General features: G+C 44.5%; 1 protein-coding gene across 1 annotated transcript; it reads left to right on the forward strand.

The window, feature by feature from the left end:
* The first annotated feature begins 5,627 nt into the window (after positions 1–5,627).
* Positions 5,628–9,745, forward strand: EDN1 (endothelin 1). Its single transcript, XM_005525289.3, has 5 exons — positions 5,628–5,891; positions 6,065–6,206; positions 7,187–7,345; positions 7,626–7,733; positions 8,492–9,745. The coding sequence occupies exons 1-5, from the start codon at positions 5,828–5,830 to the stop codon at positions 8,628–8,630; spliced, it is 612 nt and encodes a 203-aa protein (XP_005525346.1). The 5' UTR covers positions 5,628–5,827; the 3' UTR covers positions 8,631–9,745.
* The last annotated feature ends 6,539 nt before the right edge of the window (positions 9,746–16,284 follow it).

A 16,284-nucleotide genomic window follows, 5' to 3' on the forward strand; every position in this document is an offset into this window, starting at 1 on the left:
ATTTGAGTGATGGAGTGGAACCGAAGACCACGCATATATTTCTTTTTTTCCAAAGCAAACTCAAGAGTCCAAGCACAGATATGAGAATATATCACAGTCCTGTGGGATCAAACCAGCATTTTGTGTCTGACAAGGCTGAAGGTGGATCTGTCTGCAAGAGACCAGGCATAAAACAGAAAGCTCCTTCTCTGGAATATTTCCCAATCTAAGATTTTCTGGGCCAGAGTAAGGTCTTTGTCTTTTAACTTCTGCTAATGTTAACATGAGAATTTGGCCAATTTAAAAATTAAATAAAACTTAAGCACCACAGTACAAATTGTTTGTAAGTAACGCCAAAGAGCTACGGATTGAATTCCTTTGGGGCCTCTGTGTGCAGGATCCCGAACTATCATAGCAGAAATGATCACCCACCTGAGCCACCCTGAGCCTCACAGGACACACCCTTAGCAATACCAGGCACCTCTGTCACCTTCACAAGGCCTGGGTAGGAGGGCTCAGGTCACCTTCTGCCCATATTCCACCCACAGAGCGTAACCTTTTGCCTTGTTCCTGGTATTCTGTTTGCTGCTCCTGCACAACAGCCGATGGCAGAGTTAAAGATGGAAACTTTAGGAGGAACTGCTACAGCTTGCTGGGACAGGGGACAGCCAAGAGCCTCCAATGCCCCTATGGTTCACTTCAGTGGGAAGTGGACATTCTTCCTCCCACAATATCATGGCAGAAATGGACAGCTGAAGTAAGGAAAAAGTTCCTGTTAACTCTCACCTAAAAGTTACATGGATTCTTTATTCCCAGGCTATTTAAGCCTTTCCCTTTTCCCACCTGATGTTTCCCTCATTTAAAGATGACTTTACTTCCAGTGAAATATTTTCCTGTTGCTTGCCGTTCTTTGTTGTGGAAAGTGTAAGTGGGAGGAAGGTTTCACAATATGTTTCATCCTCTGAAACCTGAATCTCTGCAAACCATCTTACTTGTTTTACTGGAAATAACAATTTTAGCCCTGAGAGAAACTGTGAACTTTGCTTGGTAAAGTTGGTTTTCTCATCTACTTCAGCTGTAACTGGAGTTTGTATTTTAAATGGTATCTAGTCACTGCCACATGGTGTCAGGACATGTATGGTCTGGAAGAGCTTTCTGATAGAGGCTTTCCTGCATCAAGGATCATATAGCTGCAACTTTCCTCCCTAGCTTAAATACAATTTTGTATGTGGAGTGAATTTTGGAAAGAAAATTGTAACTTTGAAACATTGTTAGTGATATTGGACAGGATGCTTTTGGGTCACATGTTACAAACAGGTAGGGCTGAGGCTGCTGGATCAGTGGCTGTCCTTACTCCTCTCCTCAGCACTTTCAGAATCCACAAATGTATTATGAGATAGGCACTCATATCCTTTGCTAAACCTCACTAACTAGAGATGGGGAGAAATGAAGAAAGTTGGCTTGCAAAGAATTAGACTTCTGCCCAAGGAGACTCACAGCTGTAAGGAGAATTAAACACATTATAGACCTGGGTAGTGACAGATGAGAATAAGGTAATTTCCAAGAGTTCCAATTATCATGGAATCCTAGAATGATTTGGGTTGGAAGTGACCTTTAAGATCATTCAGTTCCAAGTCCCCTTCCACTAGACCAGGTTGCTCAAAGCCCCATCCAACCTGGCCTTGAACACTTCTAGAGGCTGGGCATCCACAGCTTCCCTGGGTAATCTGTTTCAGTGCCTTACCACTCTCACAGTAAAGAATTTTTTCCTGCTCTAAACCCACCCTCTTTTCAGTGTACTTCCTTGTTTTATCACTACATGCCCCTGTAAAATGTCCCTCTCTAGCTTTCTTGTCCCTCCCTCCTTGAGGTATCGAAGGGCTATTCTAAGGTCTCCCTGAAACTTTCTCTTCTCCAGGCTGAAGAACTCCCTCAGCCTGTCTTCATAGGAGAGGTGCTCCAGTCCTCTGAGCATTTTCATGGCCTCCTCTGTATTTGCTCCAACAGGTCCACGTCCTTCCAGTGCTGGGGATCCCAGAGCTGGATGCAGCACTCCAGGTGAGCTCTCACCAGCGCAGAATAGAGGGGCAGAATCACCTCCCTTGACCAGCTGCCCACACTGCTTTTGCTGCAGCCCAGAATACGGTTGAATTTAGGGGCTGGAAGCATATGTTGCCAGCTCACATGAAGCTTCTTATCAACCAACATCCCCAGTCACAGAATCACAGATTCACAGAATCTGCTGAGCTGGAAGAGAACCATCAGGATCAAGTCCAATTCCTGGCCCTGCACAGGACACCCCAAGAGTCACACCATGCTCCTGAGAGCATTGTCCAAACCCTTCTTGAACTTTGTCAGGCTTGGTGCTGTGACCACTTCCCTGGGGAGCCTGTTCCAGTGCCAAAAAAAACCCCAAGTCGTTCTCCTCAGTGCTGCTCTCAATCCATTCATCTCTCAACTTGTATTTGGGCTTGGGATTGCCATGACCCCTGCACAGGATTTTGCACTCAGCCCTTCTGAACTTCATGAGGTTTGCATGGACCCGCCTCCCAAGCCTGTCCAGGTCCCTCTGGACGGCATAGTTAGCTCTTTGACTTGCACATTATGTAAAAAAATTGGGTCTTGTATAAAAAGGGGCATGGGCAGATGGGACAGCCCCTAAGAAGAAAGTAAGGTGCAAGAGGGGCAGTGAGGGAAGTAAAGGGACACATTATACAACTTTCAATTAAATTCAACTCTCAATTAAATTCTTGAGAAAAGTGTTTCAAATCTGCAGAAAACAGAGTGTTGCTCCCCTTGTTCCCTAGACAGAAAGGCACAGTTCTACAATCTCCTTTTATTGTTTTGCTGATAAGCAGGCATTTCACATTTCTAACACTGAAAAAAAAAATGTCCTTTAGAAAAGTTGGTGCCATGGCCTTTTCCAGCTGGAACATTACAACCACAGCCTGGTTGGTCAGCTAAGTTTTTGCCCTGTAACACAATGTCTCAGAGGTGGCTGCCCAAGGTGCTCCAGCTAGAAAGGGACAAAGCCTGCTGCAGGAGCAGCCAGCTTCAGCTCCTGCTTCCACCCTTGTCCACAGGGGCAGCAGTGAAAATAAGGTGCAAACTTCCCAGCTCTTGTGGTGATCTGGCTTGGTGTGCACTGGGATAACTCATGGAGTACCTGACTTTGTGTTCCCATCCTGCAAACACTGACTACTAGCCAAAGCTTAGTCCTCTTCAGCAGATTTTACAAGGCCGCTATTGTGACCCCTATTGTTCGACTCCTCCTTTAAACAGCTTTAAAGTGTGCAAATTTTCCTTCTTTGATTCCCAAAGGGTATTTCTACGTGGCAAAGAGCCGATCCCGGTACCTCCCAGTTTCCAAGCAAGGCTCAGGATTACCTCTTCCTGGGAAAGCCCACCTCGTGGCCTGGCAATCCTGGTGGCCTGAAATGACCCACCCAAGCCACTGGTAACAAACCGAACATAAGTTTGTTTTTGCATTACTCAAGCTTGGTTCTGGTTAGTCTCAAGATCTGAAAGTGGAGCTATCAAAAATTGCTGAATCAGAGGAAATGGATCTCTGACAACAATAATATTTATGAATTCTTATGAAAAATTGCTGAAGATGTTTTAAAAAAAAAGTAGAAAAGAAAACCACCTTCAGAAGTATGTTTGTGCCTTGTTGCTCAGAGGAAACATCATTAGCTGTTTTTGTCAGCTAACAAAATACTTTCTAACAAGGCATTCTGACAAAGCTGAAAGTATCTTACACCAGTGCGAGTCATTTTGGCTCCAAGTGCACTTCTTAGATAAAGGAATCTCAAGAAAAAAATCTAAATAAGCACTGGTATGAAAGACAGTCTTTAAGTGACAGGCCTGGAAAGGCTATGCATGTTTGTACTCAATACAGAACAATTGCTATCTTTCAAACCACACAATTGCTTCATGTTTTTTCCTTTTTTTTTTTTTTAATGCCAAGAAAGAAAAAAAAAAAAAAAGTCACCTAGTTTCTTTCCTAACTTTTGGACACTGATAAAGTTCATTACTTCAGAGGTCTGTGATTACTTTTTGTATGTAGCTGTGTGACCTCTGCTGGCAGATTCTTATCATGACTGCAGCAATTCACACACATATGTGTGGATACACTGGCATTCCGGTAAATCCTGCCCTACATACACAAGGAGACACAATACACAAGACGATATAATGCCTGCTCTGGAAAATAGACTCCCACGCTGGACAGGTGTGAAAAAAAAATAATAAATTGTATAACCCATCTTTCTCCACTGACAGATATTTTACAGGGCAGTGTTTAGAATACCTCTGATAAACAGATATGACCATCTCACGATGGGGCCACTGGTGTTTACTCAGCATAATGGTCTAAATGTTCATTATTGCTTGGAAAGCCCCTACACTTCATCCTGTTAGAAGCAGGGAGGTTACACTGAGGAAAGGATTAGTCTCCACTTGCATTCCTTTCTTGTACTCCTTCTCATACCATCTGCTAACAGGCATTGTGGCAGAGAGGATACCAGCTAAATGGACCTTTATTCTGACTCAGCACAGCTGCAGACAGTCTGTCCGCTATGATACAGCGGCACAGTATAATTTGATACTTTAAAAAACTGGGCATTCACCTGCCAGACCACAATGCAACTTGCACTTAACAGTCTCGCTCTTTGTGATATCCAAGGTCATTTCTATTATTACAGCACAGTGCACGGAAATACCACAAATACCAAGAGAGCCTTATCTATTTATCATAGGTGAAACTGGCACGCTTTGCAGCACGACGGCTCCACGGCGGATCACAGGCATTCTGAGTTCACTTAAGTTTATAGTCAGGGACTGAGTTGGGAGCTCAGTGGATTCCACGCAAGCCTGTATCTCTGATGGCACTGCTGCAGCCACTCCTCAAGTGTCCAGCTTCCACACTGACTCTGCTCCTTGACAGAAGGCTGAAAACACAAACATGACAGAAAAAAGACCCTGACAGAATTAGCGGTGAGAGCCAACAGCAAAGGGTAGGCACGGATCTTCCCTCCCTACCTGGCTTTACACACCTGCTCACACCTAAAACGCAGGTACTAATACCTTGCCTTACCATGGCAGAAAAGGGAGATTCTACCCCAATCCTCCACCAATGCTGGTGCCAAATGCTGCTACCGAACCCAAAGAGACTCCAGAGCCCACCTGGCAGGGTCTGAGGGGAGCAGGGCAGGGTCCAGCACAGCCAGGCATCCATCATCCCGCATAAGGGTTCTCCCCAGGTCATTAGCAGAAGCAGCAGGTGGAGCCCAGAGCCTCGAGGCCTGAAGCCGTGAAGCCTCGAAGCGGTGAACCTTGAAGCCCCGCAGCCCTGGGCCTTGAATCCCCGAGGCCGTGACTCCCTGAACCCCTGAGTTCCTGGATCCCAGGGCCTCCCTCAGGTGCGACGCGCGCGCAGGGCGCCCCCTGGCGGCTCTGGGCTCGCCCCTCCCCGCCCCCGGGGCGCCCCCGGCCCCCCCGCCGCCGCCGCCGCCCCCCGCTCTTGAAGTTTGCAGGCGATTTCCTTTCCAGCCCCGGCCTTATCTCGGCCCGCACGTTGCCGCGCGGTGACTAATAGGAGAATAACATTGTCTCGGGATAAAATAGCGCCGGGGCTGTTTACCCGCTCCATGGGGGTTCGCTATAAAAGGGCGCCGGGGACCGCCGCGCCAGCCAGACGCGCCGGGGCGCACCGAGCCGCGCCTCGCAGGACACCCGCCACGGCGCTCCGTCCCCACGCCGGGAGACACTTTCTCCGCTTCTCCCTCGCCTTTTATTAATTTTTACCCTGTTTCCCCTCGCTTCTCCCATCCGTCCTCCGCCGCCCGCTATGGATTATTGCCACATGATCGTCTCGCTGCTGTTCGTGCTCTGCCCGGGGCTGCTGCCGGCAGGTAGGTGCCGGTCCGCTGCCGCTCGCCTCCGGCCGGGGCCGGCCCCGCGGGGGTCGCAGCCGGGCTCCGGGGAGGGCTGCCCGAGGGATGCGGCGGGAGGGGACACGCGGGTGCCTTGCCTTGCCTTGTCTTGCCTTGCCTTGGGTGCTGAATTCTGCCGCTCCCTTCCGCAGCCCCCGGAGCCGAGGTGGACGCCGCGCCGCCCCCCGCCGCCGCCGCGCACCGCCGCGCCCGGCGCTGCTCCTGCTCCTCGCTGATGGACGAGGAGTGCGTCTACTTCTGCCACCTCGATATCATCTGGATCAACACCCCCGAGTGAGTGGAGCGGAGGGGTTTCGGCAGTTCCCCAGAGCCGGGTTCCCCTTTGGTTAGGAAGAAAGGGAGGGGAGGTGTGAAGGTGAAAATTAAGAACCACAACCCCCCTGTAGGGATGGGAAGGGGAAGAAGGAACAGTTGTTTGCACAGTTTCTCCTACTGCTTCACCTTCCTGCTCCTACTTTTCTGACACATTTAGCAGCGAGACTGTTCACCAGAAGAAAGCAAGCAGGATTTGGCCACCTAGATCGGGCAGATAGCTCCTAATAGCCCTAACACACCTGCCGTCCTAAAATCTGGGCAGCAGTATTTCCCTTTGGGTGCTGCTCAGCAAAGGCTGCAGGATATTTTTCACTATGAATCAGAAGCAGACAAAATGCCAAAGGCATGATTTTGCCAGCCTGAATTGAGCGGTTTTCTTTCTGACAACTTAAGGAGGTTGGAAGGAATACTTTGACACCGGGTGGCTCTAGCTGACTTTTACTGCTCTCTGCTCCAAATTAATGCATCACACGTGTTAGTAGGATTATGCACAGTATCCATTTCTACACCCTTCTCACCAAAAAGTAGTGAGACAGAGGCTCACCTAAGGCTGCAAACACTGATTCTGGTGATTTCTTCTGCTGCTGGGTTTTCTCTGAGAGAGGATCAGTTCTTCACTTTTACTGCTTCTTTCAGTGTTGGCAGTAGCCAAAGTTCAAAGAGATGAGGTTTTATTGCTTTCTATTGCACAGGGAGGCACAGCAGCCTTGTGAAATCACAATTAAAAGGTCATTATCCTTGTCAGTAGCCAAGCTAATGAATATGTTGTAGGATCATCAGAACCATTTGCATGGAAGCTGTGACTAATGTGGCATTCCCAATCCCACAACCTTTACTCGTGCAATCAATGCCATTGATAAGATTGTCCAAAATACCCCATAGTGTTTTGAAGCCACATAATTGTTTGAATGACTTTCATGTTGTCTCTTTGATCATAGGAAGACTGTTCCATATGGTCTCGGAGGCCCTTCTCGACCCAGAAGATCACTGAAGGACATGGTGCCAGAGATGCTTGCTGAACCAAGCAGCAGATGCCAATGTGCCAGCCAGAAGGACAAGAAATGTCTGAATTTCTGCCAGGCAGGCAAAGATTTCTGGTGCGTCTCTTGTTGCTACTCTTTAAAAGGCAATGCATGTGAAAGGGGTGGATTGTGGTGCACTTACTCATTTTGGCACTCGCTGAGCGAATACTCTCCCCAAAGCCTTGCCTCCTACATGTGTGCTCACACTGCTATGATACATACTATGGCTTGGCCCAGAAAGATTGCTTATTACATGCCTTGAGAAGTGGTTGATGAGATGCCGCACCTTGTAGACTGCAGACTTGGCTTTTTTCTTTTTTTTTTTTTAACAGCAGCACCTTTTCCCTTTAAACAGGGCTCAGTCCACAGAGGAGAAAACCTCACGGCACCGCATCAAAGCCGGCAATTGCATTGGACCCAAATGCATGAACCGACAGCTTGTTGACAGCAAGAAAATGAAGCGGTGAGTTTCTTCTCATCCTGTTGTAGTTCCCCGGAGCAGCAATAGAGAGCACAGTTCACCTGCCTTCGGGTCATCCTGGGCTTAGCTGGTGGTTTCAGCTTGAGAGTTATGGAGGAATCAGTGAGGATATTTTGCGGGCTTTTCTTCATGCTCTGGGTTTTTAGCTTGTGAGGACATGCGTGCTGAGCTCAGCCCACTGTCTGTCCTCCGCTCGCATTCAGTGCTCAGCCACATTCCCAAGAATTCCCATGGAATACAGAGGTTTGCCTCTACTAAAGACCCTTTAGTGCTACTTTCACAAGCAGAACAGGACTTTATGGGAGCAGGCAACCTGATGATGTTGAATGAGACTTAGGCCCTGGAAGTCTTAAATAATTTTTTCAAAATGGGGCTTGCTTGCTTACTTGAAAAAATGCACTCATTCACTGGAAGTAGGATTAAGCTTACCTAAAAGAAACAACACAGATGGAACAAAAAAAACACTGGAGACCTCCTGGCTGGCTACTTAAGGAAGTTTAAGGCATCTTTATTTGAGTGACTATTTTAATTTAATGTTTGCAATGAAATTTTGAATTACGAAACATTTCAAGTATCTTAAGTTACCTTGATTCTGAGAGAGGTATAGCAAACAGCAGTTTATTAGGGTCCTATAGCAGAAATCTAGACTGAGGTTTATTTAAGCAAAAACTAGTTTTTTTTCACACTGGATATGCATCTTCATTATCACAATGCTAAATGTACATTTCTTGTTCTTGCAGGCTGGAAGCCATTGGTAACAGTATCAAAGCTTCCTTCAGTGTCGCAAAGCTGAAGGCTGAGCTCCAGAAAGGGCGAAAGCTCAAGCATAACAGGGCGAACAAAAGGCAAAGCGTCCGGGAAAGCCTGAAAGCATCCTAGTGGGAAGACCACCTGAATCTTTCTCCACACTGCTTGCTGACAAAGCATCACAAAAACTCTGTCTTGACTCCAACATTCCATGATGGCGAAGGGCCTCTCTGTCCGAGTGTTTGCACAGCGGAGCAAAATGCTAAGGAAGTCCTGTATTTGGAGATATAAAGACAAAGGATTTTATCATTTTGGAATTCAGGTGGATGGGTAGAAGGGCTGAAGGGAAATCTGCAGTAACATACATTTAAAGCCATCTGTCTGAAGAAACATTTAAATACTGCTCCTGGAATGTTACCCATCGATTGAGCAGCTTTCGGGGTCTACATCAAAAGCATCTTGCAAGGAAGACCTCACAGATGTGCTTAGCAAGGACAGAATGCAAGATCTGAGTGTACAAACTTCAAAGAACTCTACCTTTTGATTAAAATGCAAAAATGAAAGCCACAGTGCTACTTTAATCAGGACTTACTGCATATATACATGTCTACCTCGCATACTGTTTGTTGCACTCCTACTAGAGTATTTTTACACCTTGTTATTGCCTTTACTAATCAGCTGCAACCCTTTGCCTTTTTTCAGAAGTCTAGTTTACTTGTACAACCAGAGTTATCTGAATGTGGGTTAGGCACTCTGATAGTTTGCATAGTCAAAGTCCTTTGGCTTTGGATACCAAAGGACCCTTCAGCATAAAATAAAAGTTAGAGGACACTACTAAGTTTCCCATAACAAGGATATTTGGACAACTGAAGTTCTAATAATAGAGGTTGTTGTGTCTTACATGCTACCAAAAATGCATTGAAGTGGGGATGTACCAGAGGCTGTTGCAAGATTTATTCAGGGCCTTGTTTGGTGGAAATGCATTGAGACAAAGGGTTGTTTTGAATTAAGTCAAAAGGCTAATATTGGGTGAATGTTTATAGCAGTGAATTTGTTCACATTGTTGAATTTGCAGACAAGTTGAATCTTACGTGCTTATTTTTGTGTCTTGTATTTATATTCACACAAGTTCTTCATTATATTTACCATGTTGAATACACATTGAAGTAGGCCATATTGGTCTATGCATGTTTTATGTATTTCTGTATGAAATTGGGAAATGCTTTATGCCTATCAAGGTAAATATCTTCAGAAATAAATATTTTTAAATACTGTATTGGCTTGTTTTTCCTTAGTCTGTGGCTCTGTGATCATGGAGGTAGATTTCCCCATGTACAAATCTGACCCAGGTGAAGTGTGTGCACACGATTGCCTTTCTGTCAGATAAGCCAGATCACGGCAATCAGAGTTTGTGCCAGATGTGAGACAGCAGATGACACTTGTTCTAGCTGCAAGGCTGCTCATCAGTTCTTCATGGCAAACTCTAAATTGGGCAAATATATTGGAGCAGTCTTCTCACGTGCCTGATGTAGATGTACTATAGCATTAAAATATGGGTGTTAAGCATTTGTGTATAGATGAACACACTGGAATACTTGTGGGCTGTATTGAACTAGGTAATGTTACTTATTACCAGGCTCTACGAAAGATTTCAGCCCACTCCATGTAAGGTAAAGATGAAGATCTCAATGGAGCCTCAATGGGGCCCAAGCCCAGGAAAGATCTAGATCAATAGTTAATTTTTTTACGTTTCCAAAATATTGTCTTTAAATGGTTATACATAGATGCTTAAAGCAAATAAATTGATTTAATCATCTCTGATCCTATAAGGGGAAAAAAATCCCCACAAGAGTTAATCCAAGGATAAAACTGAGTGGTTTGGGTTTTTTTTTTTAAAAGCAGAACTTAGCAAAGAAATACAATTCAAGGAGTGTGATCCAAACACTGAAGTAGTGACCACTAAAAATTTCTGAAATTGTTCTGGATTTCTTGTAAATATTCATAATATTGACAGTGAGGTCCATATCATATTTCCTTCTCACTGCTCTGCTATGTTTTGGAGCAGTAATTCAGTGGGGAAATGACATTGCTGGTCTGACAGGAGTGCCTGGTCCAGGCAGGATGCAGCCCCCAGAGCCATCCTTTGATCTCTGCATCATCACCAGCACTGACTGCTCGGGATGCGCCTGGATCAGTGACCTCTGTCAGGCATGAAGAGACCTCACTAATGCTCCCTGGTTTTCCATTTCTTGCCCTAGCAGTGGTTGCCTTTGACAGGGAAAATAAACAAACAAGTAGTTGAGATGCTGCCTCTCACTCAAAAAAAGTGACAGGCGAGCAGCTGGTGTGGGATGTCCCTGATAGTGAAGGGGCTGTGCATCAGCATCCCCACCCCAGTTGCTCCTGTTTTCTCTCCCAAGAAAGAGTGTAAGGAGAGGATCAATTCTGTGAGTGAAGGAGCATTGCAGCAGTGTCTGTGCTGTTATTAAGGCTGGTTATTTGGATTTTGTAGGTGGCTGGCCTAAATGATGCTGTGGGTGGGCTTTAGTAGCCCAAATTCCTGGCTATCTGCTTAAGAGATTCTTGAGAGACCATCCTAAAAATAAACCTGTTCCTTCTAAGGTTTACTCTGTTCATGCCTGGAGTCAAAAGCTGGCTTCCATTCTCCTTTACTTCCCAGTAAACTGCATCTGCTGTTTGCTGACGCTGCAGCTTTGTGTAGTGATGGGCACTCACTGGCCTTTTGGAGTGCCTTGGGTTCTGTGTGGTGCTCAGGGTCATGCAAAGAGCCTGAGCCTCAATGCAAAGAGCAAGAGGGGAGTAAGATGCCCTGATGGGAGGGGCTTGTAGGCTTTGGGAAGAGTGGCAGGAGCTGTTTCATGCTGCCCAGCTGGCTTCAGGGACCCGCTGGCATACAGCAAGGGTGGAAGGGGATGCACTGCTGCTTCTGCATGCTGCTCTCCCCCTTCCCCCTTTTGCCTTGTGGTGTTGGAGCATAAACTGCAGCTTACCCTGGTTTGCATTAATGAGCTAGACTGAAAAAGCAGAGTTCAGCAGTCTGTTTGTCTCATTGAATAAGCAAAAGGGAACATGAAGCATTTTATCTTAACTGGCTCACATACAAGTACCAGGGTCTGTCCCAGAGGTTTGCTCCTTCTCAAAGCACTGTGGGAGAGAGAGATTCAGTAACTTAGGCTAGAGCCCCTGATGAGAAAAGAGAGGCATAATATGTACTGGGAGTTATGGCACCAAACACAGAGCAGTGTAAAAGTACATTCTTAGTTATAATAAACGACCTGAGTGAAAAAATATTCTACCTGAAGCCAAAGGAAACATTGTGCTGACTGCAGAGGCAAGGCTTCAGAGTCAAAGCTCTTGGTCTTCTAACTAGAGCTAATCTCACTGCTCTGAAAAAGGGAACCTTTCATGACCATGGTCTATCTCCTTTTTAAGTGAGAGGTTCTTCTAATTCAGGATGAAATTTGAGAAGCATAGAGGGAAGTATATAGGGAAGCAGGACATCACTTTCTAGTGTGGCCCAGAATACACCTGACATATGACTGAAATTCCATCTCACACCAAGAGCAAGGAAAATCTCCGTTCCTGAGCTGTTGTCAAAGTGTATCTCCCTCCTCTGATTTTTCCTGGGTTCAGTATGGCCATTTCTGGAACTGGAAAAAGTTTCACAGGAAAAGACAACTGTTCTCCAAAATTAGGCTTGCTGTGCTTATTTTTATTCAATGCTGACTGTAATTCTTTCTTTCTCAACTGGTTTATTTTCATTTTCTCTGCATAAAGGTTGTTTTGACTATAGATCAAACAAGGTATACAATAAAACAAAGCTTTGACCAGTGAGTCAGGCTTCAAGTCAGGAAAATACTACAATGCTACTGAAATTCTTTCCATCTTATCTACATAATTCTGACCTAATTTTTCCAGAAATGGCAACCCTAATCTGTATCACATTATCATGAACTGCCCCCAAATAATTCCTGCAGGATGTCCTAATGTTGCCTATAGAAGTTACCAAATACCAGCCTCTTTGTTCATGTTTCCTTACATTAGGCTAAATTTAGCCACCACAACACATTTCTGTATTTACAAACACAGAATGAGCTGGATAAACCACTGTTTGAATGCTATCTGGTGTTTACTCTTTTCACACTCAACTGTTTGCCTCTGTGTATATAAAACCGTATCAATTTTTACTTGGCCTGCATCGAGGCACTATTATTAGGCTCCTTGGGTTGAAATCCAGCTTCTATCCCCAGCCAATATCTTTATTTAATGTACTGTTCTTCCTTCGTGACCTAGGAAACAAAAGGACCGACTTTTTGATTAATTAGAGGAGAATGCTTGGAAGCTGTGGTGCTAAGTCTAAGTATGCAGAGAGACAGAAAGCTGCAGATAAAGTACAAAGATAGTGGCAAGATCGTTTTTCCTGAGGTAAACATCGTGCGAACGACATTTCAGAACCGTAGGCAGAATGAGTGTTCATGTCTTTCTTTATTTTATATCTCTGATCAAATCTGAGCTAGGTGAAAAATGGTAGGGAAGCCTATTTTGCTCAATATGGTTAAACAATCAGTTGGTATGTCTTGGTGCCTGGGACAAGCTCCTCTGCTCTGATCAGGTCAAGGAGACCTGAATTCTGCCTGAAGTCCACTGGGCTGGCCAGCCAGCCAACAATTCCCTCAACTTTAGAGGCATAATTTCTGCCAGTGCAAATGACCCAGAAAGGCTTCCTTCTTTCTGGTATTGCCATGCTGGGGACAAACAGACACAGGTCTGCTGATGTTAGCGCTGGTCTTTAGTGGCTCTTCATTTCCTTGGTCTGCATTTGGAGGAGTTTTGTTATTGTTTGGTTGGGTTTTTTTCCTCCCTGCAAGCATTTGATACTAATAAATTAGATAAATATCACTTCAGTAAAAGATAGGGCAGTTTGCCTCTGGCTCAAAAAAGCTGCATTCAGAAAGGGATGAGCCCCATGGAGTTTGTGGTTTCATTGACCTCTCCAGCTATTTTGGGGGCTACAGAAATTATTTGAGTTCATCAACTGTAGTTCAAGCCCACACTGTTGTTGTTGTTGTGTTTTTCCCTCCAAGGAAATAAAGTAAAAAAAAACAAACTTAAAACAAACTTTTTTCCTAGCTAAAGGAAAAATGTATGTTTGTGCCAGTCACCAGAAACAAATCCAACTTCTAATCTGGCAAGAAGAAATCAGTGCTGTATTTTGGTCATATAGGTTTGATTTACATTTTTTCTCTGCTTTCTCCATCTCTTTTCACAAACACAATCCAACCAAGGACTTGATGAAGTGTCCATCATGAAAAAAAAATAAAAAAGGAGTGCTCTAAGGACTTCTTGTGCAAAGGTAGCCATGTGTATTGAACATTTTGATGGGCAAGAGCTTCTTCTCATCTTCTTATCCTCCTTTCAATCCTATTGTTGAAAGAGATTGTTTGTCTTTTGTTTCTTATTTTAATTTTCTCTTATTTCTTACAGGAGTATAAAGCAATAATATTCACAAACTAGGTAAGAAACTAAAGGGGACAGAAGAGTTGGACAAAAAGTGCATGCTTTATTCTTATCAGAAATGTGCAGGCTTTTAAGTTGTGTATTTGCCTGTGAGAGGATTTTCCTTGAGTAGCATAAACAGAATGAGAATCATGACATTATATGGTTCACCTAGAGAGGTGTCTTGAGAGTGCCCTGTGGGTTTTTTCTCTTATGATTGTACCTCTCATGTCACCTCAAAGGAGATTCTCTTTCCTTGCACACGGGCTGCCCAGCACATCCATCAGGCAGTTGACTTAATTACGCAGCAAGGCAAATAGGAATGAAAGAACCCATGCTGCTGAGAAGAGGGGTCATTGTTGGGTTGATCAGAGCCAGCCATGCTCAGTGCTGCTGCCAGCGTGCCTTTTGAGGTACATGAGACAGGGTGGCTGCAATCCACACCAGCAGCCCTGATCAGTCCTCTGGAAATGTAAACCTCCTGTCCCCATGGATGCAGGGTCACCATGGGGGCTGCTTTCCGTGCCAGCTGCTCTTTCCATAGGTACCATCTCAAAATGACCCCATAGGCCTTATCAGTACCTTACAGCGTATTTTTCTGAGAAAGCATCTCATCTGGGAGTGCTCTCCAGTCATTCCAGCTTCCCTACGGATGGACTAAATTGGCATTATTCAGGAGAGTTTGGAGGAACACCACTGATTTCACCAGCTGAAAGGTTTTATTAGATCAGTAATGTAGCAATAGCCTACAGCGATAATCAACAGACACCTCAGCAGACGTCCATGTTTCTTCCATGCTTTCATAAGAAGAGTATTTTCTTAGTTTTCCCAGAAATTTTAATCCACTATCTTTCTAAAATCTTATGGCTTTTCCTGAGGACTTGGCCTGCTGTTTTTCCTTCTGGGTCTTTGCTAACCATTATGTCATTCTCGGTACACATCCAGCTGGACACTTTGCAGCTATGTGCTTTCCAGTGGCTTCCAAATGTGAATTAAAGCTGTTAATTTAATTTTACTTCCCCTTAGTCTGCTTCATCATGAGCACAAGGACGTCTTTCACCTGGCTGAAAAGCAAATTGTTCATGACTGCCGTCCTTTGCCCTGAATTGGCAATAGATTATAGATTGCTGGTTCTGGTGTTGACCCTTTAGGCAAGTCAGAAAGTTGGCTAGATGTTATTATACAGTAAAAATTTATTCTTTGAACTAACCACTTTCTGCTGAGTAATTACTTTTCTCCAAAGATTTTTCTATAAATGTCTATACATGCACAGGGTTCAACTTTCCAAGCAAACTACAGTCTTTCAGTCTTTCCTTTATTTTTGTTTACACACAAGCATTTCTGTACTGTCCAAAGCATTCTGTCTGTGTGGCCAAACACAACTTTTGTGAGCTGCTTCGATAAGAAGCTCTGAGAGTAGTTGTTTTTTCAGCCTGTGTTCCATGAACATCTGAAGAACCATGAAATGTGATTAAGGGATGCAAGTTCATATGTGCTTTAAAGCAACCTGCATATGTGAAATTCCTAGAACAGTTTGTACTTCCACTGGAAATTCTTTGATGACCCACACTATAAATTAACTAAACTGGTGGTTATACATGGAAAGTAGACAGGAAAAGAAAAGTTGCAAAATGAAACTTCAGCATAGGAAAGTACAGGATTGAGTTCCGTCACATAGCAAATAAGGTACTGTTCTTAAAAAAATGTGATTGCATAAATTGATTATCAGGTGATCATTGTATAAATACATTATCAAGTACATCAGGGGAAATTCAAGGCATTTTACCAACGTGACGTGTACTTGTAGGCACAGAAATATGTGTACATGCAATGTAGAGCATTGCAATTAAGGTATTTTCAATGTTGTACCACACATTTTGGATCTACTCCCCACTGGCAGAAAAGTTCAGAGTCAAGGGGCTCTCTGCCTTGATATCTGTCTTTTTTATTCCCGCTTAAACTAGCAGAGTTCTGGTCAGTATAGCCAAATTCTGTAGGTGCCCTTGCAAAGGATGCTTTGCCAAGTGTGCAGCTGCTCTTAGCACCCAGACTAGGCACTGCTACACAGAATGGTTGCTTTTGCTCAGGCTTCTCATCATTCGTTCAAATCAGCTCTTGCTGTTAACATGGATTTTATTTTTTTTTTTACCATGAGGTCTACAAGGAGAGAGTATATTTGCCCTCAGTTTTCCCTCTCTGGGTGTACAGCACAGCTGGGAACCTCTGAACCGTTTATGGGCTAATTAAAAACAGACCACAGGTTTTGGTT

The sequence above is a fragment of the Pseudopodoces humilis genome, chromosome 1 (genome assembly GCF_049639895.1).
Source record: "Pseudopodoces humilis isolate 2021_Gansu_Grassland_sample_001 chromosome 1, ASM4963989v1, whole genome shotgun sequence".
Lineage (NCBI taxonomy): Eukaryota > Metazoa > Chordata > Aves > Passeriformes > Paridae > Pseudopodoces > Pseudopodoces humilis.

Coding starts and splice junctions, on each gene's coding strand:
- EDN1 (XM_005525289.3), top strand. CDS start 5,828: ATGGATTATTGCCACATGATCGTCTCGCTGCTGTTCGTGCTCTGCCCG. Junction 5,892..6,064: donor CCCGGGGCTGCTGCCGGCAG/GTAGGTGCCGGT, acceptor TCCCTTCCGCAG/CCCCCGGAGCCGAGGTGGAC. Junction 7,734..8,491: donor GACAGCAAGAAAATGAAGCG/GTGAGTTTCTTC, acceptor TTGTTCTTGCAG/GCTGGAAGCCATTGGTAACA.